Source organism: Drosophila mauritiana, chromosome X (assembly GCF_004382145.1).
Source record: "Drosophila mauritiana strain mau12 chromosome X, ASM438214v1, whole genome shotgun sequence".
NCBI classification, from domain to species: domain Eukaryota; kingdom Metazoa; phylum Arthropoda; class Insecta; order Diptera; family Drosophilidae; genus Drosophila; species Drosophila mauritiana.
The window spans coordinates 19876261-19904123 of NC_046672.1; the positions used below are offsets into that span (position 1 = coordinate 19876261).

General features: G+C 42.6%; 4 protein-coding genes across 4 annotated transcripts; 1 reads left to right on the plus strand and 3 right to left on the minus strand.

The window, feature by feature from the left end:
- Positions 1-505: 505 nt before the first annotated feature.
- Positions 506-1276, minus strand: LOC117148542 (fork head domain transcription factor slp1). The gene has a single exon (XM_033315974.1). It carries the CDS (start codon positions 1274-1276, stop codon positions 506-508), a length of 771 nt encoding a protein of 256 aa, XP_033171865.1.
- Positions 1277-2396: 1120 nt separating this feature from the next.
- Positions 2397-2863, minus strand: LOC117148133. Its single transcript, XM_033315358.1, has one exon. It carries the CDS (start codon positions 2800-2802, stop codon positions 2458-2460), a length of 345 nt encoding a protein of 114 aa, XP_033171249.1. The 5' UTR covers positions 2803-2863; the 3' UTR covers positions 2397-2457.
- An 8843-nt stretch (positions 2864-11706) lies between these two features.
- LOC117147328 lies at positions 11707-12473 on the plus strand. The gene is made up of 3 exons (XM_033314182.1): positions 11707-11993; positions 12050-12191; positions 12263-12473. The coding sequence occupies exons 1-3, from the start codon at positions 11743-11745 to the stop codon at positions 12293-12295; spliced, it is 426 nt and encodes a 141-aa protein (XP_033170073.1). The 5' UTR covers positions 11707-11742; the 3' UTR covers positions 12296-12473.
- A 9565-nt stretch (positions 12474-22038) lies between these two features.
- LOC117147330 lies at positions 22039-22509 on the minus strand. The gene has a single exon (XM_033314184.1). The coding sequence runs from the start codon at positions 22478-22480 to the stop codon at positions 22136-22138; it is 345 nt and encodes a 114-aa protein (XP_033170075.1). The 5' UTR covers positions 22481-22509; the 3' UTR covers positions 22039-22135.
- Positions 22510-27863: the final 5354 nt, after the last annotated feature.

Below are 27863 nucleotides of genomic sequence, written 5' to 3' on the forward strand. Positions count from 1 at the left end.
TTACAGCCCTGCGGACGACAATTCACGTAGTGACGAAGCGCACATGAATATCACAAAACTAAAACCCTGCTAGCATATGGACTATTTTATGTAATTAAGTTAATGAAATCAATATTCCTACCCATCGATTTTAAATCCAATATAAATATATTGGATATTCAGAAAAAATAAGTTATTGTCAGTATGAAAAAAGAACCAAGCCTTTCGGAGATTAAGATTTATTTTAATGCCAGTTTATAATAATTATAGTTTTAAATAAGCAAAATATATAAATCATTGAGCCAAAATACAATAAAAACTTCGCACTATTCTTCGAATGTCGAATCATCTATATTTATATGCTCGTAACGTTTACTGGGATTTATTTTAAGGCCTGGGCATAGTTTCTATGGATATGACCCTATATGATTTAAGGCTAACAACATTGCCGCGTTCTACGCCAAGAAGGAATTTTCACAGTTCGTAGTGTTTGAGTGAGTCTTCATGCCTCTGGGACTGCTGAAATTCACTCTTGGTGGAGATGGTAGCGGTGATGATGATACGGCTCCTGGACATGAAGGGGCTTCGATTGCTGGATGAAATGAGGATGCTGATGCTGATGCGGGTGATGGTGCGGATGTGGCATCATCTGGTATCTGTGCATCATGGCCTGGTAGTGCTGCACCATGGCGGCATGGTGTTGATGGTCCACTATGGGGAAGTAGGCGCTGTGGGACTTGATATATGGGCCGCTACCGTGCCCGTGCCCATAATATGGCATTCGCTGATAGGGATGTCCTGTGACCTTGGGCCTCGCCACCGTATTCTGCTGCCAATTGCTGCGGCGCAGGCGTCCCGTCGTCTCGCCGATGGACAGATCCTCGGCATACGGATCGAGTGCCCAGTAGTGGCCACGTCCAGGATCATCGAGAGCTCGCGGCACCCGAACGAAGAACGGATTGAGGCTCAGGTTGTGCCGGATCGAGTTCTGCCAGACGCTCTTGCGGGTGCGATAGTACGGGAAGTTGTCCGCGATCCACTTGCAGATCCCGCTCAGGGTCAGACGCTTCTCGGAGCTGCTCCAGATGGCCATCACTATGAGGGCGCTGTAGGTGAAAGCCGGCTTTGCATTGCTCTTTGCGGCCATCGAATCCGAGCTGGAGTTGGAACTGGAGCTCGAGCATGAGCTGGAGCTGCATCCTGAGTTGTGTTTCGAAATGGGAGACTCCTCCTTTTTGTCCACGGAGAGCAGCGATCGGATGGAGAAGCTGGACTGGAAGATTGGTGTCGTATCCATCGTAATAATATTGCAATGTGTGTCACTGTTTGAGTTCTTAGAACGACTGTGCCCGGTCCACCGGACGCCGATCTATTTATACGGGAGGAAGAGGCTGCGCTCGAGGATTACCCCTGTATCCTGGGCCGCGGATTAGCGATCCATCCCCCTTTTAATCGCCGCGCAAACAGATTCATGAAAGCCTTCGGATTCATTCATTGATCCACATCCACGAAGGTGAGTCGCAAACGTTTTCGGATTAGCGCTGGACTAGCGGTTTCTAAATTGGATTATTTCTACCTGACCCTGGAGCCTTCGTCCTCCGTCCCTTAGCGCCTCCTGCATTGGATGTCCTCTTTGGGTTTCATACCTTTTCACACTGGAAAAATACGGAATTAGCAACCCTTTCAAGGCGAGTGGGATTTAGCTTCGGATGTCAACGTCACAATAATCATATTAGAAATATTTTTACTTATATATCATATCATATCATATCATATTTTGAAAAAATTGTGGGCGTGGTAGTTTTGGGCGGCTTGGGGCCGTTAGAGTGGGCGTGGCAACATTGGGAAACAAACATGCGCTGCGTCTATGTCTCTAGAATCTGTATGCCTAATCTCAGCTCTCTTTCTAGCTTATATTGTTCCTGAGATCGAGAAGTTCATACGGACAGACAGACGGATGGACCAAATCGCCAGTACGACTCGGCTATTGATCCTGATCAGGAATATATATACTTAGTATGGTCCAAAACGCATTCTTCTACCTGTTACATACTTTCGAACGAATCGAGTATACCCTTCTACATGCCAACTTTGAAGACACAGATCAACTGCGCGCACCTCAGCTGTGCAGCATTATCTTCGTTATCTAGGCAGAGAAGCTGCGTGAGCATCTAAGCTATCACCCCCCACCCCCACGGGTTTACTCACTTCCTAGTTCTCCCGCGCAATTTAGTCGCTTATTAACACTGTCTTTCGTAACATTTGCATGCGCGCATCGATGGAGAATCTCGTTCGCTAACATAAATAAACAATAATCGTTTGAAATCACTACAGAAAAATCAATCCCCTTTTCATTTCTCGAAATAGATAATAACAAATTATTAATTATTATTATTATAATTATATTTATGCGTCAACACTAAGACCATTCGATAATTCATAGTTATTTTTGGAGTAGGTTAACAGAAATCGCATATACTACTTCTTCTGCAAATGTAGATTTTTTTCTATTTCAACTCCGATTATATTCAGGAGACGATTGAATAACTGCCTATTACATTCCTCCTCATTCAGGGCAATCATCTCTTCCAGCTCCTTTATGTCATCATCGATGGGCTCGCTCACTTTTCTAAAGTATTCTTCCTCGGCATCTGCGGACTGCGAACCCTCCTTCTGGGTGGTCGATTCCTCCTGGGTGGGCGATTCCTTCTGGGTGGGCGGTTCCTTCTGGGTGGGCGACTCGCTCGGCTGCTCAGGATCGTCTGTCACCAAGAAGTCCTTGTTTCCAGTTTGGGTTGCATCCTCTTTCAATTTCTCTGCCATTTTTTAATTCCGTTGAGCACTGAAGCTTGTTTCTCAGTCAAGTTGTGAAAGAAAGTGAACTCAGTCAATTCATTCACAGCGAAACGTAATCACAAGTGAAAGCAATTTGCCCGCCAACTTGATCGAAAATCAATGTGGATTTTGAATGGTTCCTTTGAAATTAAGAAAGCTTAAATATACAAAGTGTGGAAAATATTGCCATATTTACATCTTTTGAGCAATTTGACCAATCTCGAAACTTGTCTCTCAGTTAAAAGACTGATTGTTTATTCTATATTAGAAAGACATGATTGTCTTGTATATATTATAGTGTCAAAAGCGGTCTCTCCATAATAAAAAGCGCCAGGATAATAAAGCAAACCAATTTGGAGGTAAAACAAAAAGGGAAAAAGAGAATGTGCTAATTAACGAACCATTTAGGAATGCCAATATATTTATTTATGCGCTAACACTAAGACCATTCGATAACATAGTGTGACCATAATACATTGGTATTTTGGGAAAAAAAATGCAAAATGGCTTGCACTATGCATAAATTGTATCAGGACTGGTCTTCCACGGAGGTGTGCAACTCCAGCAATTGCCGTGCTTTCGAATCTAAGCTCCACACTTGGCCTCGCCTTCACCACATGAAGGATCACAGCCTGGAGAAACGTTTGATTCTGACTCACATCATGCCGTAGAACCCTCAGCATTGCCAGGAACGTCTGCTGCTCTTCTTGCCCAGAATCTTGGTAATGATGTTGTGCACTAGCCACTGCCACCGTATTAGTGAGGAACCGTCCAGTAATCTTCGATCCATGCCGTGCTCTGTTCGATTGTGGATCTCAACTGCACCTTATAACATCGCGATTCGCGAATCAGCTTCATCTTAAGATGGCGGGAGCTTTGAGACAGATGGTTCGTCAGTAGATACATTACTCCAATAGCCTCCAATATTATTGAAAGTCAGTCGTGCTTAAGCATTGACACTTGCAGCTGAACATAACCCAAAACCAAAGACACTAGAATAACAAGATGCGTAACGGCCATACAAATTTTTGGCACGCGATTTTTTGGCCGTGGCTCTAGAGGTGGCTCCAGGCTCTCTTGAGTTTTTGTTCGAGAGAGAAAGAGCGGAGAGCGCTACAGCAAACAGTTCTTTTCTACGCATACAGTGATAGCATACAACTGTATGTGTGCACACGTATGCTCATGTATTGTAAATTTGACAAAATATGCCCTTCACCTTAGAAGTTCGTTGACTTTAAATCTATATTATTTTTTATCAATTGGCACCATGCGAAAAATTCTTGTTTTGCATTGCCTCAACGTTATTATTATTTAAATAAAGCTTAGAAATAGTAATAGACGAATCTATGTACATCACAAAATAAATTTCGAAAATGACTTTATATTAGAATACTTGTCATTAGGGTATTCAGCTTGCGGCGTGAGAAAAATTAATAAGGCAATGATTGTTGAGTGCTTGTGTCCGCACTTCGTGCCTGACGATTTGACTTTTGCAACGAACTGTTTTCATATTTTTATTTATTTTATTAATTTTTATTTTCTACTACGTATTATTATTTTTATTTTTATTATGAAATATTATTATGAAATATTATTATTTTTATTATTTATTAATAAAATTATTATTTTTATTATTTATTAATAAAATTATTATTTTTTTATAAAATTAAAAAATAATTATTATTTTTATGAAATATTTATTTCTCAATGTTATGTCTTCTTTTTGGAAAATTTATGTTTCAAATTACAGTAGTTATAATAATTTCCTTTGTATTTGCTTTAATTATTATTATAATAATTATTATAATAGTCAGGGAATTTATATTTTATTTCATCATATTGCTACGAAATTGGCCACAACTCCAAATATGTAAATTCGTTTCTTCGATCAGAATTGATTTCGGCCCGAAAATCGTCTTCTAGCACAACACGCACACATATACGCGTTCTCGTCTCTTGTTTTTACTCACACAAGCAAGCAAATTCTATTTTTATATTTCTTACGCTCTCAACGTGAGCGAGCGGAAAGAGAGCAAATTTGGCCTTCACCAAAAAAGTGGCTGCATAGTGCCAAACGAATGTATGGCCGTTACGCATCTTGTTATTCTAGTGTCTTTGCCAAAACCTTAAGCTCGCGAACCCACAGTTTCGTCGTTCTCAACGCATAGATTTACTGATTGGCGCCAAGCTTCTGTCGGGATTGCCGATAATGCAACAGACTCAGTTAGGCTGGGTTGTTTCTGGAGGTTGCAGTCGTTCAGATGTCACGGAATCCACAGGTGCTGGGTCACCTAGAACATAAACTTAGAAGCCTTTGCCCGCACACTAAAGGATCAGGACAGTCTAGCATTCTAGCAGCCTAGCTCACGTGCCTCGCTGGCACCCTTTGTTGACCCGGATGGCCTTCATCGAGTTTTTGGTCAACTGGAGATGTCTTCGTTGGATTCAGTGACCGAAACCCAATCATCGTCCAAAAGATCATAAAGTAGCAGGATCGACGAAGCGAGAATGAGCTGCGTCTGCAGCTCATTAGGAATTCTGTTGAAAATCGTCTTTTCGTATAATAATAAAAATAAAAAGCATATTAGCTCAACATCATTATAGAAGAATTTTTTATAAAAACTAGCCATGAAATGTTTTTTTTTATTTATGAAATTATATGTAACTTATGTGCGCCAGAAATGTATTATTGTAGAATGGTTATACATTAGAGTACTATATATTGCAGCACCCTTGAGGATCGAAGAATAGTTCTGGCGGCTCTGCTTCCCAATCATCCTCAGTCTCGATCAGAAATTGGAAAGCTGTCCAGCAACTTCTTGCTCTTCACTCGAAGATGAGGTCCTGAAAATCTGCAATATCATAGGCCACGTTGGAATAAGTACAATGATATGATCATCTGACCTTCATAGGGGCTTCCAAAATCAAGTGATCAGTCGAGGTCTTGGGAACTATGGAGGCCATAGACTTAGGATTAAGTAATTCTATATACGTTGACGCAAGCTTGCCACGCCTAATTTTACTCCGACAATCCGCCCTAATTTTCATTCACCGTGATATGTATTGCAAATTCCTATCGATATGACCACATTATTTTTACAACGCCGACAAATAAAAAAAAAAAAAGAAAACGACCACGTCTGCAACATTAAAATTTATTTAAATTTTCTCGTTTCTTGCCAACTTGTATCGATATGCCGCGAAATATTGGAATCTTGTCTTAGCTTAACTCCCACCAGCTGAGACAAGGGTATCTGTTACTCGATTTGTTCGTTTCCAGCGTTATCTATTGTTTCCTAATTGAAAAACAACAGAGCTCATATCATCCGCAGACTGAAAAAATTAAATTCAGGTAGATTTAAGATAGTAGTACTTCGATGCAGTGATTCGGAAAATACGTTAGAAGTCCTCGAGAACTCGCCGGTGATCTGATTGAAATGTAGGACTTGCTGGTGCTCTGAAAGCCGGCAAAATCGTTGTCGCACTTATGCTCGTAAATGGCATGCCACTTAAATGACAATGTACAATGTGTGATAAATGTGTTGGCCACCGGCCCACCCAGTTTCCCAGTCCCATTTTTCCAGATCCCCATTCCCATTCCCATTCCCACCCCAGACCACACCACATCAGACCAGACCAGACCACGCCGGACCCACCCAAATGTAGGGAGGAGTACCAGGCGATGTTGCCACTGCTGCTGCACTCTTAGATGTAAATGGCCCTCGAAAATTCCTTTGGGTCCTTCGCACCCAACTGCTAAGTGAGTGTCTGTGTGTGTGTGTGTCTGTGCCTGTGCTTGTGTGTGTGTGTGTGTGTGTGTGTGTGTGTGTGTGTGGGTACAGTTGGGTATATTTGGGTGCAGTTGGTTGTGGACGGGTGCAGTGGCTTAAGCGGAATTTGGAATGAAGGGGGTTTTTGAATTGTTCAATTTAAATTAGCTGCCAGTGGGATAAGCACAGAATGGGGTAAAATCAGCATATTTAAGGAAACTACAAGCATTTGATATGAAATGCTTTATGCTGCTAACTTCTTATGTGGTATGCCTGTTATCGCGCTAGATAAACTCGATGAAGCAATACCTAAGATAATAATGTTAGCTTAGTGAAATGGCAGCTATAATATTGAAAGTTACTGGATGCTGTCCCAGCTGAGGTAATGCTCTCCGATGGCATTTGTCATGAGTGACTTCCAGAACTGCTGGGATAGCATTAACATGGAGAAACACTTAAACAACTTTGACGGATGGCACTGGCACCTCCGCAACACCCTTACCCCACCAAAAACATGCAGTTGCAGCAAGACACTGACACACACACACACGCATTGTTTTTATGATTTATGTGCATAATATGACTGCTCGCTCTCCTTGTGGCAGGGCAACAATCGTAGCATACTTAGGGGCGCCAGCTTCAATTTATTGCCCCGCCAGAAGCGAAAATTATTAATATCGGACGTTAAATCCGTTGCAGCAAATATCTGTCACTTCGTCGCTGAATTTCCTAATTTTAAATTGTTATTATCTTAGCCTTAGCTGAACAAGTCTCTTCCGCATGTTTCATGCCGTGACCAGTTCGCAGTTCAAGCTGACAGCACTGGAAGAAATAGTCCACCTCTAACAATTTATTTTCACAATATGAAAGAGTATTAAATTACACAAACATTTGTGGTCTTCAAAAACTAATCGTGTGCTTCTCATAATTTTTCTTGTGCTTGTAAATCGGCAAACAAAGGTTCCTTCTCGCTGTTACATACTCGTCGCGCACACAGCATGCCCTTTGCGCGGCGAGTACTGGGTACAATTATCATCTTTGTTAAATTTTCCTAAGAATTTAATTAAATTTTGCGTGATTGATTGCACTCGGCTAGATGGACTGGATGGGGCGTGTGCCTGGACCCCAGAGCCTCGGAAGCCCAGGATCCCAAGACCCCAGGGGCCCAAGGTGTTGGGCTCCAAAATGATTTTTTAATTTTCTGCGACAGCCAGCCAGAGCGGAAACGGAAAAAGAAATATATAAGTCCAAGTCGAAGTCGAAGACGGCGAGTCGGGGAGGGCATAATTAAAAATGAAAGCTGCTTAATAAGTTCGCGGCGCGTTCGCCTTTGATGAGACCATCAAACACGGACTGCCGGTCCAATGGCAGCTAGAAAGTGAAAGTGAAATGGCACCGGCGGCATAGGCGTCCAAATTAAGAGACACTTTTATTTTTATGCCTGCCAGCCGCCCCAGCCCACCGCGCCTTTTGTGGCAACATGCGTGCCAACTGGAGGCACAACCGCCCAGCTTCCAGCTTCCAGCTCCCAGCACCCGGCACCCAACTCAACTCAAATAAATGCCGGGGCTTTAGTGTTAATGAGGCAATGCGTCACTGGCAGCCAGGAGATGGGTATTGACAGTCGGGTGTTGGGAGCTGGAAGCTGGGAGCTGGGTGCTGGGCCTCCCTCATTGTCAGGTTCATCAGCAATGGCATTGACTTCATCATCGGCCCCATTGTTGGCCCAAATTCTGGGTAAAAACGGAGGAAGCAAGGGAGGAGGCTGGGACAATGCCGCATAAAGTGTGTTAATTGTTAAGATTTGCCGAGTGGAGTGCAGGAATAATGTTTGCCGGCTTAAAATGATAAATCGAAAGGTGGTCGCGCTCTGCTGTGTGGATTATTGGGGGACACAGGCTCAACGGAACTTCCAGGACCTGCCGCAAAGAAATCGTGTCCAGGATTCACGGGACGGGGGATAACTAATTGGAACAATCATTAGTGGGGGCGGCGCAAAAACCGATAACTTAACTGGGTCTTAACGGAAATAATGTCTCCACAACGAACTAGAGTTCTTTGGTTTTTTGGCCCCGACGCGCCCATTATTTCTATCATGAGGGTTTTTTTTACAAAACAAACAATTTGTTTTGCTAATCATCACCAAATCATAGTATATTGTTTATAAATTAATTCGCTAGTGTTACTGTTTAGTTTATTTTGTTGGTTAATTTCAGACGCTTGAAATGCTTATGTCGACACCGATGCTTACGTTTTTATTGAGGGGCAAAATGTGTCTAAAATAAAGCGCCAAGCAATTATGCTAGCTTTAGATTTAAACAAGTTACAGTTAGGAGTTAGAAGTTATGCAAAAGTAATAAGCAAGATGTGGGATGCTTGCATTTCGCTAATAACCCCCACACCTGAAAGTCTCCAACATATACTTAAATTTCTGAAAAAATCCATCTGCTGTAAACACTCTTTCGTAATACAACTAGCACACTGTTTTGCAAATAAATTTGTAACCCAATAATCAGGTAAATACTAAAGAAGTCCGGCTGGAAGCCCCAGTAGCTATAGCCGATATATATTGTAGCATAAGTTTAAAACTTTTGTCTACTATGTACAAATAAATAAATAAATAAGTATATCTCAGCTTACATGCAAACATATGTATGTACCTTTCCGATGAGTTTGCGAGCTCCCAGAATCCAGTACTGCTGACGGAGATTGGCAAACGTTGCATCAACTCCAGTGTGAAGATGGGAGACATGAAAATGTAGAACGAGTAGTCCAGCTAGTAACGAATCCTCGGGTATCCGAATAGGGTGCTTGGCATTGAAGTTAAGCGTAGATTGCTCGATTCTCCCACCGATTCGCAATATTCCAAAATCAACCTGGAAGGGAGAGAACCGGATTAGATGCGATTTAGGGTTAAGATGGCGTCGATTCTTTAGCTGGGAATATTCTCTGGCAACGAATTTCTTTTACACATGTCGAATGAGTCGGCGTTGTGCGGCCAGCAGCTCTTCAGAAGTGAGGAATGGTGAAGAATTCCTTTGGTGCAATCGAAGAGTGTGAATGAAGCGATAGCAATAACTAGATATCCTTATAAGACACGTCCAGGTTGAGTATTTGTGTACGAGTAACTCGTTGATACTTTCGCCAGCAAAGTTATGTAGAGTTGTGGGCTTTACTGTTCGATCCTACGTGTTGACATCGAAACTTGGAGATACGTTGGCCACTCGGTGTACCCAGCCAAGACGGACCTTTCCACCACAGTCGCTGCTCCAGAAGCTTTGACGGATGAAATCCTCGAGAATCACAATCAGCAAGATTGTCTTCCGTGCGAACATGGTTCCAGTAGTTGCAGACGTAGGTGTTCCAACGTCGTGAGGGAGCTGAAAGCCAGTGTAGCACATTTTCTGAATCTGTCCAGCAGCTGAAAAGAGGAATTGTTAGTGAATTGTTTGGACAAGAGTAAGCAATCGAGAGAGAAGTAAGGCAGCATTTAGCTCCAAACCTGGAATCGATACGGGCTTGATCGGAACCACCCGAGTTTTGGAGGCAACAAGGGTGACTCGAAAACTGCATCCAACTGCAACTCAATGTAGACCGACAGTCCCCAATTCGTGTGTGGATGCGTCGGCGAATCCGTGCAGCTGATCGTTTCGAAATGGTGACGCAATATACCGTGGGACTTGGCATTGCCATCTATCTTCTTTAGGCAATGATTTCAGAAGACGCCAAATTTTGGATCTCCATTTGCGTAGTTTGAATTTGCCTTTGTCCAAGAGTCCAATAAGCTCATCCTTTACAATCATAAGGTCCTCGAAGGTGTTGTACCCTGTTGGAATATCGTCCACATAGGCATCGTGCAGAAGTGCGTGGACTGCTGCAGGGTACTCTTGGCGATGATCGTGGCCGAGTTGCTTAAGGACTCGAACAGCCAAAAAAGGAAACGGTGCCAATCCGTAAGTCACCGTCATTAGGCGAAAATGAAGCAGAGGTTCATTCTCAGTCTTGGGCCAAACAATGCGCTGAAAATTGGTGTTCGGCTTGAAGATTTGAATTCCGCGAAACATCTTCTCTATGTCTACGCACAGAACATATTGGTGCTGCTGGAAACGTAGACAAACGCCAAGAAGATCGCCTTGAATCGGTTGACCAATATGAAGTCTTTCATTGAGCGGTATTCCAGAGCTTTCCTTTCCAGATCCATCAAAAACTACAAGACATTTGGTAGTCAGGCTGTCCAGTATCTGGGAACACATCAACCAGAGCCGATGTCAGTTGCTCCATGTGTCCACGTTGGAAGTAGTCGTCCAGGAAAGCTTCGTACTGCTGCTTCAATTCGGGAGACCGACGAAATTTGCGTTCCAGCGAGAACAGGCGATTGATGGCCTGTGGCAAGGTCGATTCAATAGGCGGTGCCGTCTCTTAGAAAGGGCACTCGACGACATAAACCCCGACCGTCGAGCGCTTATGGGTGGCAGCAAACGACGCTCTGTAGGATCGTTAGCGTCCAAGAGAGCCTGGTTGGATTGAATGCTGTCCATCTCCATGAATGAACGAACCATTGTGTCTAGGTCCGCGCGATGAGTAACAGCAGTAGTATGGTGATCATCGCAGGCGGAATAAAAACCCGCAATAAACCAAACAAAAACAGTATTGAGAGCGATAGGAAAGTCGTTACCAAAGTATTTCTGTTCTCCTGTGTACAGAGACCGGAGCTGATCCGATCCAACGATGACATCGACTGGTGGGCAGAACGTTGGGTCGCCAAAGGAAAAGCTGATATGTTCGCTGATGGCAAGTATTGTAGATCCAGTGTCCAAGGGCAGCCTGCACATTGTAGTCGTCGATGACGTCAGCAAGGATGGATTTTTTAGATTATATTTAGCAACTAGTCATCTTAGCATTTAATTATAACTTTTTCATTGCATTTACAAAAAAAAAAACATTCAAATTTTTCTTTAACTCAGCTACAGACGAGTGGGATAAAAATAACTTAAATATAATTAATATAATATAATAATTATATAATATAATTTACTTTTGTATATTTATTGAATGCAACCCTGCATTCGGTAGCCCTGCCTACTTTTGACATTTGGCTTTGCTCCGTCCCTATAGAATTCAGTGCAAATCTAGAAGCCGTACCGGAGAAACCATTTTCATGTCACAACGGAACTTCAAGATGTCGGATCCGAACAACGAAACCAATTCCTATTTTCTCCGGAATTTCCCGAATTTGGTGCAGCCTCAGTTACCGCGTGGATTTAATCAGGGGATGGGCAATCAGTCTACCCAGACTAAGACTTCGCCATCCAAGACAGGGAATAAGTCTACCCAGACGGAACCTGTCAATGATGACAACGTGCGCCTAAATGAGATGTTGACCGGCCACAACTGCGATTTGCTGTGCGAGTGAGTCTAAGTGATTAGTGGTGAGAGTTCTGACTTAAAGTTGATGGTTTCATCAGAGTACTGGAGTCAAGGAAGCGAAGGCTTCCCGCGGAGGACCTAACTGGGCTTCTAACTACAATACTAGAGCGAAATCCAGATGGGAAACCGCTGCCTAAGCGGCAGAAGCTGGAGCGCCAGGAAGAAGCGTCCTCAGAGGAGGTAAACAAGTCTCACGATCAATCATGTTCGTTCTACACAGATTCAATCATAAATACTACGTATCTTTTCAGACAACAGAAGATTGGGAAACTGAACCATTCTAACTTGGAAAAGTCGATGAGTTAACGACAAAATGATTGGACAGTCAACTGAGCAGGTCAGATTCAACATTTGCAGGCAACATGCAAAAGAAAGAAAAACATTTAAAAATGCAGATAGCCTTGAATTTGTAAGACTTGTATCGAAACAGCTGTATACTAATTGCTTACAAATAAAAACCGCCAGTTACTGTTTAGTTTATGTTGTTGGTTAATTTCAGCCGCTTGAAATGATTATTTATGTACGTATTTATTGAGTGGCAAAATGTGACTAAACTAAAGCTTCGGCTCTGCACACGCCATACGATTATGCTAGCTTAAGATGTTAAGTGACAGTTAGGACAGTTAGGGTCAAAGCAATGTAATGTAAACAAAAGATAAGGGGTGCCTTGTCCGCGCGCATACAGGGTGTTATGTCCCTTAAACAGTTATTCGGCACAGAGACAGCGCTGCAATTTTGGCAATAGGGCGTTTATATGAGAAGTCTTCACCGTTCCGACCCGGCTCCTTGAGTACTTCCAGTGTGTCGATCCTCAGATGGCCGGTTTCCAAACGCCATTTTGTACGTTCCTGAAGAGATGTCAGCTATTCCATGTGCCACCGTTTCCAGAAACCTTGAACCATGGCTTGCAGCTGATTAACACTCGCTGTGTCAAAGTAGTTTCCATGAACCAAAGTATGATGCTTGCGGCGGCAGATCCGACAAGTATGCCGTGAGGTACAGTTGCCCACCATATGAGCTGGAAAGCTTCGGAGAATTCCCGTCGAGATGCAATGTCGAGTACACTTAAATAGTTGGTGATTCTGCTGGCACGATGTGCACTTTGCTCTTCCCGTCGGGGATGTGTGTCGTCTGCGTGGTGCGTTGTAGCTGCGCATCGAGCTTGGATTCGTCGCGCTAAGTTAATAAGTCTTTAACGTATCGCAGCGTGATGTGAGAAATTTCCGAAATCGGTGGATGGTCACACCTTTTTCCTCAGATTCTGTGCATTTAGCCCAATCTTGGCGGGTATCGTTATCGTTATCGCTATAATTTTGTAAGCCATATGAAAATTAGCCGCGGATCCCGCTCCTCACAGTTAAAAGCTCGTTAACCACAAATAACTTCGTCGGTACCATCGGCAAACTTACCCACTGTCCCGGTATTTGAATTTATTTCACTTGGAAGGGTCATAAAACTTGATTTCCGATAGTTTTCATTAGTAACTGGAATATGTTTTACTAATGCGAGCGCTTGTTGGGCAAGGTTTGATTTTAAATAGTGAAATTGTTGCCGATCCGTCAGGCTCGAGAATTGGAAGCAATCGATCCAATAAACAAGCATGTCCGAAAAATTGTTCCAGTCCTCCGAATTTGCAGAAGCCCCGTTGTTGAATGACACTCCGCATGGTGCTCGAGAAAAGGAAACGATTTTATACGATGTCGGAATCTATAGATCAGCGTACCTTAAGATTTAAACAAGGTACAGTTAGAAGTTAGAAGTTACTTCAATAAGAGGTCCGCATCTTAAATCTCTTTGGACGTGTCACATTTCGCGATTTGCCTCTGAGGTCTTTAGTCTCTGAGCCATATTTAAACCCATTTGACCACTTTATTTGTCCAATCCTCGACCTGAGACCGTTGAGCAGTTCAGTTGATTAGCGGTAATCAAATCAAATCAAGTCAGTCGGTAGCCTTTTCCACTCGTCGTTAACCCTCGCCCTTTCCACATATCCAATCTTTTTCGGCGTAGCAAGAGCCATCGACCAATTTTGGGGGTAAGAACACAAAATGAAAATCGTTTGTCACACTCGCCGGCACACCCACTCGCATGCACATATGCCACTTATTTATTTCGCATTACGCATTATTCAGATCAAAATTTCTCAGCTGACAGTAGGCACTTCGTCCTCCCATCCTTATCCTCATCCTTATCCTTTTCCTTGTCCTTGTCCTCAGCCCGTTCCCTTCCTATGAACCCGATTCCCCCTCCCACCCAGTAATTGTAAGTTGACTTTTGCTGTGCTTGGCAAAAAGCGCTCGTGCGCCGGAGATGGCGGAGGAAAAAAGGGGGCCACAACCCTTCAATCAATCACCAGTGCTGACGGTTACGCAAATATCAATCAAAAAATAAATCGGATGTTGTATGTAGAAACTTGTTTGGCCAGGTGGGCGTGGCAGCCACCGCAGACAGAGCTCGCAACTTGCGTTGGATTAGTGGAAGCCGATGAGGGGCGCGGAGCGGCGGCGGAGCAGTTCCTTTGACACGTGGTTGCACCAGTCACCGCTGTCCCTTATCTCCTATACCCCCCAATCCTCCCTAATCCTCCTCCCACCCTTCGGCCTTGGAGAGGGGCTGCTGGGTGGTGGCTTTCAGGCGACGTTGCCCTTTGTTTTGCCGTCTTTTTGGTCGTGCAACATATAATTGCCTCGTCTGCGAGTGTCAACCCGCTAAGCCGCAGTCAACACACAAATCACACGTGAAGCAAATAATTCGCACCATGGCTCTTTCGTTTTAGATCCCAACTCGGATTCGGTGTCCCCAAGTGAATCATTCCCAATGAATATGCATATCTATGTTAGGCTTTAAGTTAAGAAACACTCTACTTTTGGCCTTATTAGCTTAAGAGATATGCTATATATCGTAATAATGTGGCTTTAAGTTATGTGACTTTATAGTTATTTCTTTATAGTTCCCGATATCACACTGTTTATACAGACAGACCGACATGACCAGATCGTCTAAAGTTCCTGATCACGAATATATCGATAACGATATATTCACGTTTTATCGAATAAAGTAAACTACTACTTACCTCACAAGTCCTGATCACGTCTTTATATACTGATGTGCTTTGCATGGAAAATAAATAGCAAATTGTTAACTATAAACGTTTCGCAGAATCTCTCAAGTCGAAAAATACCCTGGTAGCATTTCATAATTGCATATTAAATGATTTTAGCAGAAACAAATGTTTCCCCATCTCCCAGCTTACATGTGGCCTCAAAATAAGGAGAAGAGCAACCATGGTGATATGTTCCACAAACGAAATGATTCTTTATTCTTAATAAACACAATCTATTGCCGTCCGCATACGTAGTGACGAAGCACGCTGCTGATGACAAAGGAGAGCTTCATGCCCCTACATAAAACATGATCAAATGTCTCCTTTAGTGCGTTGCAAGCTTCTAGCTAAAAATGCAAGGCTACAAATGTATAGGAAACACAATGGATGGAAACCAATGCTAGAATGTGTAAGTCGAACATAAAGTATGTGGGATCCGTGCTAACGAGACGTGCCATAAAATCGATTTTACCGGGAAAGGATTATTGACCCGTAATTGGTTCGTTCCGACTGCAAGGGTACGTACGTATGTATGCAGGCATGTATGTATGTATATACCCTCCGTAGTTGGAGTGCTAGAAAAATACTCGCTCACCTCAAAATGCCACCTGAATGGGCGAATGACGTGGCAAAGCTCTGGCCAAGGACAGAGTGCTCCCTGGCTTTTTAACTTGTTTCGTCTTCTGGCAAAGCGTTGCCTCATTATGGCCAAATGAATGCGCCGCGCTTGCCAACCAGCAACGGCAGCAACAACTGCCGCAGCAACAACGGCAACATCAACAAAAGCTGCCGCCACAAAGCCAAAGGCAGTGCAACTTTTTCTAGCCGCCTTTGAGGGACCTTCTGCTTCAGCTTCTGCTTCAGCTTCAGCTTCTGCTTTTGCTTTTGCGGCCAAGTGCTAATTTATGCGGTTAGTTTGTCGACCGGCCGGCCAGCAATGTTCTGTCGGGATCTGTGGCCCCTAATTGGCTTAATGCTGGCCACAATTAATTTTTCAACCGGTTCTCGCAGTGTTCGCTGCAAGCAAGGGGGAGTCCTTTAAAGTGGCGCCACCTAGGTGTCAACACGACGGCAGCACATTGAGCTGACATGTTGCATGAAATATGTAGGAGGATCGGACAGGCGGAGGAGCACGTGTGCGGGGCAGGCGACTCCTTTCCTTTTTTGTTCTCCGTGCTACGGGATGCTCCACATCGAAGGACCCCGGCGAGCATCTGAATAATTTATGTAACAATTGCGACACTTTTTTCTAGACGGACTTACGTATCTACAAGTTTAATGGCATTGTTGCTTTGGGCCGAGGCCCAAACGTGTCGTAAAAGTAAATAGAGCAAATGTAAATGTATTGCAGGATACGTTCGCAGTGGGACTGGGATTGCGATTCGAAGCTGTGGAGCTGCAAGTGCAGAAGTGATGGCCGGGATGTGTTTCAGCGAGATTCCCGCTTTTCGGGCTAAGTGAATGAAATATGGAGGCCTAATAAAATTTTTATGAAATAAAAGTGATGACTTTCACTTTCGCCTTTTCTGTCGCCTTTGTTGCCAGTGGAGAAAGTGCCCCGGCAGTATGATGAATCTGTATCTGTGTGTGTGGGTAAGTGAGCCTGTCAGTGCGCGCGAGTGTGTGTGATGTGAGGATATGTGCGGAGTGTCTTGTTGTATGTGTGTGTGTGTTTGGGGGGGTGGTATACTTGTTGCTTTCGCCGGATTCACAGGCGACCTTCGCGTAATTCACAGCAACAAAAGGCGTGCAATCAAAATGCCAAAAAGAATATTTGTTATTTGCATAACACACTCGGATCCGCCGGCAGAGCTGTTAACCTGAGGGACGCGTTCCCCTTCCGGCTGGGAAACCTTTCCGGTTTCGTTGGAAAGCAATTGATGGCTGTCCCGATGGGTAGCGATTTGCAGACGACACGAGGGTGCGGACTTTCGGATGAATGTTCGCAAATATGGGTATTGCAATAGGCTTTTATTTAAATTATCGTGACGCTAAAATCTCAAATCGTTAATTTTCTTTTCTTAATTGGCAAAGACAGCTAGCATTGAAAAATTGAAAGGAACTCGCATAAGGTTGCGATATCCTGGAAGTGGTGGGTGTATCAGGACAACAATACAGAATAGAGTTTGGCCATTAAATCCGAGTGGAATGAATGGTGCAACAAAGTCGCCACACACACAGACAGCTTAAACAACAATTTCCCCATTTGCCATTAAATACGCTTTAATTTTTGTTTGGCTTTTTGCGCTTTCGCCTTTCTGTTGGCCTTGTTTACACCCAAGTTGCATGTTGCTGCTGTTGCCTGCCCCATTTTTGGTATGCAATAAATTGCGCCACTTGAGCAAAGTTAATAAAGTTACAAATAGTTTAAATATTTATTTACAGTTTTTTGGCTTGGCCAACAATTTGTGCAACGCTATTCAGTTCATTGTAGTTTGCCGCAGTTGTTGCCGTTGTTGCTGCCACGTTGCTTACGTGACATTGCCAACAAGCCGCAGTGCGCGGATCGTTGAGGGGAATGTGAAAGTGGAAGCCACAAGCGTGTTGGTCTGCGCGGCACAGAATATACCCTTTCAGAGGGCCATTACGGACTCAAAACCCTGACTTTTCCCAATTAAAATCTTTGTGCTCTCAAACAAACGTGGCAAATAGCATTGAGGCACACGCCCTTTTACGCAATGATAACGCTATAGAATGCGATTTTTAATTTTACAATTGATTATCTAAATACTGAAGCTCTGATTAATATGGGGAATGCATTGGGAAGCCATGTAAGACCTGTATAGTTTGATGAAATGTAATCTACAAATTTCGAATTCAGGCAAAATCTTCAAAACGCCACTCAAAGTAACCAACTCCAACAAGACAACAATTTGAGCTGCAAATTTAATTAGCTGTTTGTTAAAGCTAAGAATTAAGTGCGGAGTACACCAGATGTGATATTTAGTATTCTATGCCACTTGAGCTATGCTTGCAGCTAGCTATATAATTTAATTTGAGCTTTCGAATGAAATATTTATATACTTTTCGATGGCCAGTGCAACGGAGTGGTAACCTAGCCCAGCTGGATGCCCTGCATCCTGCATCGATGGAGAACAACAGAACGTATTCGCCATAGTTGATTCCCTTGCTCGAGCGAAACTCAAAAAGCGTGAGGAATTTTCTAGACCAGGAATCTCTGGTCCAGAGGTCTCTTCACCCCTTTTGTGCCAGTCCCCCTTGGAAAAGCGCTCAAATGAAGTTTCAGGTGTGTCATTTCGGCTGGGGAAGGATGTGCCAAAGTGGGCAGGATGTGGTGGAGATGGTCAGTGGCCGCCCGAGGACATGCGTAATTAGCCAGAAACATCATTTCCATATGGCCAGAGATTTTAGATAAGTCTTTTCCATGACCAACATCAAAGCGAGGTAATTTATGATACGGCCGAAATCCCCACACTTCCTTGGAAAAGGGGTAGCACACCTGATTTCCCGAGGGTGGATTCCTCTCTTTTAAACATTATTAAATACATTTAAAAGCGATCATAAAACATTAGCATGAGTTCGCTGATTTTGGACATACTTCATCTAGAGCGGGAACGATTTTGGCAATCTATTGCAATCTGAAATATGGGGATGCGTCTTGAAGTAGCATATTCAGACCCGGGCACACCCCCCATTTCCAAACACGCCCAATTTTCGCATCGTGAAACACTTGTGGGTGTATTTATTGATCCATCCTCGTAAATGGAAATTCGCTTTCCGAGTTGCTGACAGCAATATGAGGTTGTGGCTGCCATGGCTACAATTCAGTTTAGTCTGAGTTTTCAGATGGCTATCCACGAATGAATTAGCTGGGTATTTCCCCCAGAAACCGAAACAGAAAGAGATACAGAAACTGAAACTGAAACTGAAACTGAATCAAAGCCTGAAGTTTTTGCTGGTGTTGCTGGTTTCCAGCTCGGCACTTAAAGTGGAAAATGCATCGAGGAGTCAAAGGGAGGTCAGCTACTCGCACTCACTCTGCAACTCTCTCTTTGTAAGCTACATATATAACATATTTCTAAATAGTTTTTTAGAAAGATGAAAAATCATATAAAGCAATGGGAGTCATTTCCGCTTGGCTCACAGCTGGCTCCAGCAGCTGATTTACTAAGGCAAAACTAATACGATGTAGACGCCCCCAAGAGTACACTCACGAAAACTAGATGGCGCTTTATATACTTGTATGCTTACGTTTTCAACAACTCCATTTTCTTTTTCTCCAGTTCATGCTTTATGATATATATGATTTAGTTTATTAGCATTTTTTGTGCAATATATGGCCATAATTAATTAAATAATCACATTCTTTTATGGCGCTAAGAAGGTGCAGTGTACTTTCCGGCTCAAACTCGAGCAACGCTTCATAAATCTCGGTATTAAAAATTGAAAGTCCTGGCGAGGAAAGAGCGGTGGCAGTAAGAGGTCCTGGAGGCGAGAACATGAGTGACCATTTCATGCACACCCACACACAAAGTCGCACACCCGCACATCATATATTACCAGCTCGTTGGGTAGGCGGAGCAGGGGTGGGTGGGGCACTTTGCCCGCTGTGAGATATGGTATGTGCAACGATATTTTACAATATAATTATGTCAACTACAGAGCATGACGACAAAATCTCCGACGAGCTCTCAACTTCAACAATACTTTATGTGTGCGTCTGCCCGGCTCGCCGCCGTCCCTGCCAACCCCCCACCCCCCTTCCCTTTGGTCGTTGATCCTGGCGAACTCGGGTTGAGAAGGGGGTGCAGGGAGCTTCGAAGCGGACGGCTTTGAAGCCGCTGGCGCCAGCATATGAAATGATGTCACCCGTCGGGATTACAAGCCGGCTTTGAGATTTCACTTCCAGCCGAAGCTCCACACTGCACGCCAGCCATTCGTATGCCCCCCATCTCTCTCTCTCTCTGTCTCTGCCACTCTAGCCGTCTCTTTCGGCGGCATTCGCACTTTGCAGACTTTGCACTTTTGATTTGCCTTTGGCTTTTCACCGCATCCCGGCTAGCAATGATATTGACTCGGCTCGATGGCTGTAAGCGCCATAAATAAAAGGCAATGCAGGCTCTTTATCGTACTTGCATTGTTTGAGAGCATTCTTTAGCGAAATTATTAATAAATCGACAGCGGAATTCGCAAAGCCGGAAAGGCAAGCGATGCATAAGCTGCATAAAGCGTGATCCGAGGCTAAATTCCAGTATGTTCAATGAACATTTTTATTAAAGATCACACATAACAGTCCATTAATAGTAAAATTCGATCATAAAGGCAATTTCACTGAAATCACCATACAAACCACACCCGAAGTCTAGTCTTTTAAGTTTTCATTTATTACATTTTAGGTAAAATTTATATCTCAAGTCTCAACTTTGTAGGTATTATAATTTCGGAGATCACAGCGTTCCTACGGACGGATGGACGGACGGACCAGCTGTGCAGCATTATCTTCGTTATCTAGGCAGAGAAGCTGAGTGTGCATCTAAGATATCCCCCATCCCCCTTCCAGGACTAACTCTCTTACTAGTTCTCGCTTATTAACACTGGCTTTCGTAACATTTGCATGCGCGCATAGATGGAGAATCTCGTTCGCTAAAATAAATAAACAATAATCGTTAGTAATCACAACATAAAAATCAATCGCCTTTTCATTTTATTGCTCGAAACTAGCAAATAAGCATATTTATTATAATTATTAATATTATTATTTTTATTTGGGAATAGGTTAACAGAAATCGCTAACAGAAATATACTACGTGTCCTGCAAATGTTGCCCTTGGATTAAATTTTTATATTTCATAGGTCCAGAACTGGTCTCTTCTCCATAATAAGAAGCGCCAGGATAACAAACCAAACCAATTTGGATGTAACAAAAAAAGGCAAAACAGAGAATATGCTGATTAACGAACCATTTCGATCAAAGACACTAGAATAGCAGGATGTCAGTAACGCCATACGATATTTTTGAGTTGGTTCCAGGCTCCAACGAATTTTTGTCCAAGATCCAGAGAGCGGAGAGCTTTACAGCCAGCAGCTCTCTTCTACGCATACAGTGAAAGCCGACAACTGTATGTGTGCTCACGTATACTCATGCTTTGTACATTTGATACAATGTACAAGTTCTCAGACTTTAAATCTATATTATTTTTGATCAATTGGCACCATGTAAAATGTTCTCGTTTTGCATTGCCTTAACGTTATAATTATTTGAATATAGCATAGAAATAATAGCCGAATCTATGTTTAGAATATCAGAAACAAATTTTCAAAAATTACTTTGTAATAGAACAATTGTCATTAGAGTATTCAGCTTGCGACGTGTGAAAAATAAGTTATTCTAATTCTATTGTAGAATTGGAATTGGAATTATTCTACGTATTCCATTGTCTTATTGTCGATAATATAGTGTGCCCATTAGTATTTTGGAAATAGGCTAACATAAGTCTCATATGTTACATGTCCCGCAAATGTAGCCTTATCGCCTCCTTGACGCAGCGAAGAAAGAGTAGTCTATTGCTACTCTCTCCGTCTGTTAAATTAGTCTGTCCATGTCCTTTATAGCCTCATCGACGCTTTGGCGCTCCTTTCTCAAAGATTCTATTTCGGTTCCCGCCGACTCCCACCTTTTCCGTTACACCGGAATTTGGTTCCTTGAAAATCCTGTCGTTGTCATCGATGTATTCAGGATCAGGATGGATATCAAAGACGAACTCGGTTGTCGAGAGAGTGTATCAGTGTATCCCTTTATTCTACGGGTATGAAAATAAAAGAGCCCAGCAGAGTCATCTACCATGCCAGATGATCTTTAATTATTTGAAAGATTCGATTGACGCTTGTAATATTTTATACCCGCACCGAATTTGGAAGTAACAAGAAAATGCAAAAGATAAAATTTGCTAATTAAAGCTCCAATTCAGATCAGATGGTCATAATATATTTATGCGTCAACACTAAGACCATTCGATAATTCATAGTTATTTTTTGAGTAGGTTAACAGAAATCGCATATACTACTTCTTCTGCAAATGTAGATTTTTTTCTATTTCAACTCCGATTATATTCAGGAGACGATTGAATAACTGCTTATTACATTCCTCCTCATTCAGGGCAATCATCTCTTCCAGGTGTTTTATGTCATCATCGATGGGCCCGCTCACTTTTCTAAAGTATTCTTCCTCGGCATCTGCGGACTGCGAACCCTCCTTCTGGGTGGTCGATTCCTCCTGGGTGGGCGATTCCTTCTGGGTGGGCGGTTCCTTCTGGGTGGGCGACTCACTCGGCTGCTCAGGATCGTCCGTCACCAAGAAGTCCTTGTTTCCAGTTTGGGTTGCATCCTCTTTCAATTTCTCTGCCATTTTTTAATTCCGTTGAGCACTGAAGCTTGTTTCTCAGCAAAGTAGTGAAAGAAAGTGAACTCAGTCAATTCATTCACAGCGAAACGTAATCACAAGTGAAAGCAATTTGCCCGCCAACTTGATCGAAAATCAATGTGGATTTTTAATGGTTCCTTTGAAATTAAGAAAGCTCAAATATACAAAGTGTGGAAAATATTGCCATATTTACATCTTTTGAGCAATTTGACCAATCTCGAAACTTGTCTCTCAGTTAAAAGACTGATTGTTTATTCTATATTAGAAAGACATGATTGTCTTGTATATATTATAGTGTCAAAAGCGGTCTCTCCATAATAAAAAGCGCGAGGATAATAAAGCAAACCAATTTGGAGGTAAAACAAAAAGGAAAAAAGAGAATGTGCTAATTAACGAACCATTTAGGAATGCCAATATATTTATTTATGCGCTAACACTAAGACTATTCGATAACATAGTGTGACCATAATACATTGGTATTTTGGGAAAAAAATGCAAAATGGCTTGCACTATGCATAAATTGTATCAGGACTGGTCTTCCACGGAGGTGTGCAACTCCAGCAATTGCCGTGCTTTCGAATCTAAGCTCCACACTTGGCCTCGCCTTCACCACATGAAGGATCACAGCCTGGAGAAACGTTTGATTCTGACTCACATCATGCCGTAGAACCCTCAGCATTGCCAGGAACGTCTGCTGCTCTTCTTGCCCAGAATCTTGGTAATGATGTTGTGCACTAGCCACTGCCACCGTATTAGTGAGGAACCGTCCAGTAATCTTCGATCCATGCCGTGCTCTGTTCGATTGTGGATCTCAACTGCACCTTATAACATCGCGATTCGCGAATCAGCTTCATCTTAAGATGGCGGGAGCTTTGAGACAGATGGTTCGTCAGTAGATACATTACTCCAATAGCCTCCAATATTATTGAAAGTCAGTCGTGCTTAAGCATTGACACTTGCAGCTGAACATAACCCAAAACCAAAGACACTAGAATAACAAGATGCGTAACGGCCATACAAATTTTTGGCACGCGATTTTTTGGCCGTGGCTCTAGAGGTGGCTCCAGGCTCTCTTGAGTTTTTGTTCGAGAGAGAAAGAGCGGAGAGCGCTACAGCAAACAGTTCTTTTCTACGCATACAGTGATAGCATACAACTGTATGTGTGCACACGTATGCTCATGTATTGTAAATTTGACAAAATATGCCCTTCACCTTAGAAGTTCGTTGACTTTAAATCTATATTATTTTTTATCAATTGGCACCATGCGAAAAATTCTTGTTTTGCATTGCCTCAACGTTATTATTATTTAAATAAAGCTTAGAAATAGTAATAGACGAATCTATGTACATCACAAAATAAATTTCGAAAATGACTTTATATTAGAATACTTGTCATTAGGGTATTCAGCTTGCGGCGTGAGAAAAATTAATAAGGCAATGATTGTTGAGTGCTTGTGTCCGCACTTCGTGCCTGACGATTTGACTTTTGCAACGAACTGTTTTCATATTTTTATTTATTTTATTAATTTTTATTTTCTACTACGTATTATTATTTTTATTTTTATTATGAAATATTATTATGAAATATTATTATTTTTATTATTTATTAATAAAATTATTATTTTTATTATTTATTAATAAAATTATTATTTTTTTATAAAATTAAAAAATAATTATTATTTTTATGAAATATTTATTTCTCAATGTTATGTCTTCTTTTTGGAAAATTTATGTTTCAAATTACAGTAGTTATAATAATTTCCTTTGTATTTGCTTTAATTATTATTATAATAATTATTATAATAGTCAGGGAATTTATATTTTATTTCATCATATTGCTACGAAATTGGCCACAACTCCAAATATGTAAATTCGTTTCTTCGATCAGAATTGATTTCGGCCCGAAAATCGTCTTCTAGCACAACACGCACACATATACGCGTTCTCGTCTCTTGTTTTTACTCACACAAGCAAGCAAATTCTATTTTTATATTTCTTACGCTCTCAACGTGAGCGAGCGGAAAGAGAGCAAATTTGGCCTTCACCAAAAAAGTGGCTGCATAGTGCCAAACGAATGTATGGCCGTTACGCATCTTGTTATTCTAGTGTCTTTGCCAAAACCTTAAGCTCGCGAACCCACAGTTTCGTCGTTCTCAACGCATAGATTTACTGATTGGCGCCAAGCTTCTGTCGGGATTGCCGATAATGCAACAGACTCAGTTAGGCTGGGTTGTTTCTGGAGGTTGCAGTCGTTCAGATGTCACGGAATCCACAGGTGCTGGGTCACCTAGAACATAAACTTAGAAGCCTTTGCCCGCACACTAAAGGATCAGGACAGTCTAGCATTCTAGCAGCCTAGCTCACGTGCCTCGCTGGCACCCTTTGTTGACCCGGATGGCCTTCATCGAGTTTTTGGTCAACTGGAGATGTCTTCGTTGGATTCAGTGACCGAAACCCAATCATCGTCCAAAAGATCATAAAGTAGCAGGATCGACGAAGCGAGAATGAGCTGCGTCTGCAGCTGAAATTGGAAAGCTGTCCAGCAACTTGTTTCTCTTCACTCCATAATGATGTCCTGAAAATCTATAATATAATCTGCCACGTTGGAATAAGTACAATGATATGATTATCTGACCTTCATAGGGGCTTCCAAAATCAAGTGATCAGTCGAGGTCTTGGGAACTATGGAGGCCATAGACTTAGGATTAAGCAATTCTATATACGTTGACGCAAGCTTGCCACGCCTAATCTTACTCCGACAATCCGCCCTAATTTTCATTCACCGTGATATGTATTGCAAATTCCTATCGATATGACCAAATTATTTTTACATCGCAAAAAAAAGGGCACGTCTGCAAAATTAATCAAGAGAGAATGCTATAGTCGAGTTCCCCGACTATCAGATACCCGTTATTCAGCTAGTGTGAATGCGAACGCGAAATTTCATTTTTCTGGGATATTGATAGATTTTGGGGAATAAAATGAGAAAAAAATTAAAAAATGTTCCAAAGTGTGTGCGTGACCATAATCTCGATGAGACCATGGTGGTTTGTCACAAATAAGAAACTACTTAATAGTCAAAAACTTGCTTTCAAGAAGGGAAAATCTGTTATGGATTGTCTACTGTATGTATACGCTCTCATTAACAAAGCCCTTTCCCTTTCTTTACTTTGCAAAAGCCTTTGAGAAAGTGGGGGTGCACACAATCATCAAACAACTCACGGATATATATCTCAAATTTCATGACCATCAGGAAAATCAGAGGACATGTAATTGAGAAACTCTCAAAAGTCCACCCACTTCCACAAGGATCTGCTTTCTCAGTTATTCTCTTTCTAATTGCATTCATTAAATGCTTATCCAGCGGCAGATACCATAGCCAGATTCTTCTAGCCAATGCCGTTTCTGCAATATTGACACCATGACAATGCCCCACATCCTAGACGATTGCATCGCCCTCTAATCACATAGATTCCAGCAACTCGAATTCCTAATTTACAGACAACTTTAAAACCCCCACACCTGAAAGTCTCCAACATATACTTAAATTTCTGAAAAAAACCAACATAATCCATCTGCTGTAAACACTCCTTCGTAATACAACTAGCACACTGTTTTGCAAATAAATTTGTAACCCAATAATCAGGTAAATACTAAAGAAGTCCGGCTGGAAGCCCCAGTAGCTATAGCCGATATAAGTATATCTCAGCTTACATGCAAACACCTTTCCGATGAGTTTGCGAGCTCCCAGAATCCAGTACTGCTGATGGAGATTAGTAAGCTTTGCATCAACTCCAGTGTGAAGATGGGAGACATGAAAATGTAGAACGAGTAGTCCAGCTAGTAACGAATCCTCGGGTATCCGAATAGGGTGCTTGGCATTGAAGTTAAGCGTAGATTGCTCGATTCTCCCACCGATTCGCATTATTCCAAAATCAACCTGGAAGGGAGAGAACCGGATTAGATGCGATTTAGGGTTAAGATGGCGTCGATTCTTTAGCTGGGAATATTCTCTGGCAACGAATTTCTTTTACACATGTCGAATGAGCCGCGTTGTGCGGCCAGCAGCTCTTCAGAAGTGAGGAATGGTGAAGAATTCCTTTGGTGCAATCGAAGAGTGTGAATGAAGCGAAAGCAATAACTAGATATCCTTATAAGACACGTCCAGGTTGAGTAAAGTTATGTAGAGTTGTGGGCTTTACTGTTCGATCCTACGTGTTGACATCGAAACTTGGAGATACGTTGGCCACTCGGTGTACCCAGCCAAGACGGACCTTTCCACCACAGTCGCTGCTCCAGAAGCTTTGACGGATGAAGTCCTCGAGAAGCACAATCAGTAAGATTGTCAGCAGCAGTTGCGGGGAAAGTCGCTCAGCAACTCAGCCGTTCGGTTGCAGACGTAGGTGTTCCAACGTCGTGAGGGAGCTGAAAGCCAGTGTAGCACATTTTCTGAATCTGTCCAGCAGCTGAAAAGAGGAATTGTTAGTGAATTGTTTGGACAAGAGTAAGCAATCGAGAGAGCAGTAAGGCAGCATTTAGCTCCAAACCTGGAATCGATACGGGCTTGATCGGAACCACCCGAGTTTTGGCGGCAACAAGGGTGACTCGAAAACTGCATCCAACTGCAACTCGAGCGTAGACCGGTAGTCGCCATATTCGTGTGTGGATGCGTCGGCGAATCCGTGCAGCTGATCGTCTCGAAATGGTGACGCAATATACCGTGGGACTTGGCATTGGCATCTATCTTCTTTAGGCAATGATTTCAGAAGACGCCAAATTTTGGATCTCCATTTGCGTAGTTTGAATTTGCCTTTGTCTAAGAGTCCAATAAGCTCATCCTTTACAATCATAAGGTCCTCGAAGGTGTTGTACCCTGTTGGAATATCGTCCACATAGGCATCGTGCAGAAGTGCGTGGACTGCTGCAGGGTACTCTTGGCGATGATCGTGGCCGAGTTGCTTAAGGACTCGAACAGCCAAAAAAGGAAACGGTGCCAATCCGTAAGTCACCGTCATTAGGCGAAAATGAAGCAGAGGTTCATTCTCAGTCTTGGGCCAAACAATGCGCTGAAAATTGGTGTTCGGCTTGAAGATTTGAATTCCGCGAAACATCTTCTCTATGTCTACGCACAGAACATATTGGTGCTGCTGGAAACGTAGACAAACGCCAAGAAGATCGCCTCGAATCGGTTGACCAATATGAAGTCTTTCATTGGGCGGTATTCCAGAGCTTTCCTTTCCAGATCCATCAAAAACTACAAGACATTTGGTAGTCAGGCTGTCCAGTATCTGGGAACACATCGACCAGAGCCGATGTCAGTTGCTCCATGTGTCCACGTTGGAAGTAGTCGTCCAGGAAAGCTTCGTAC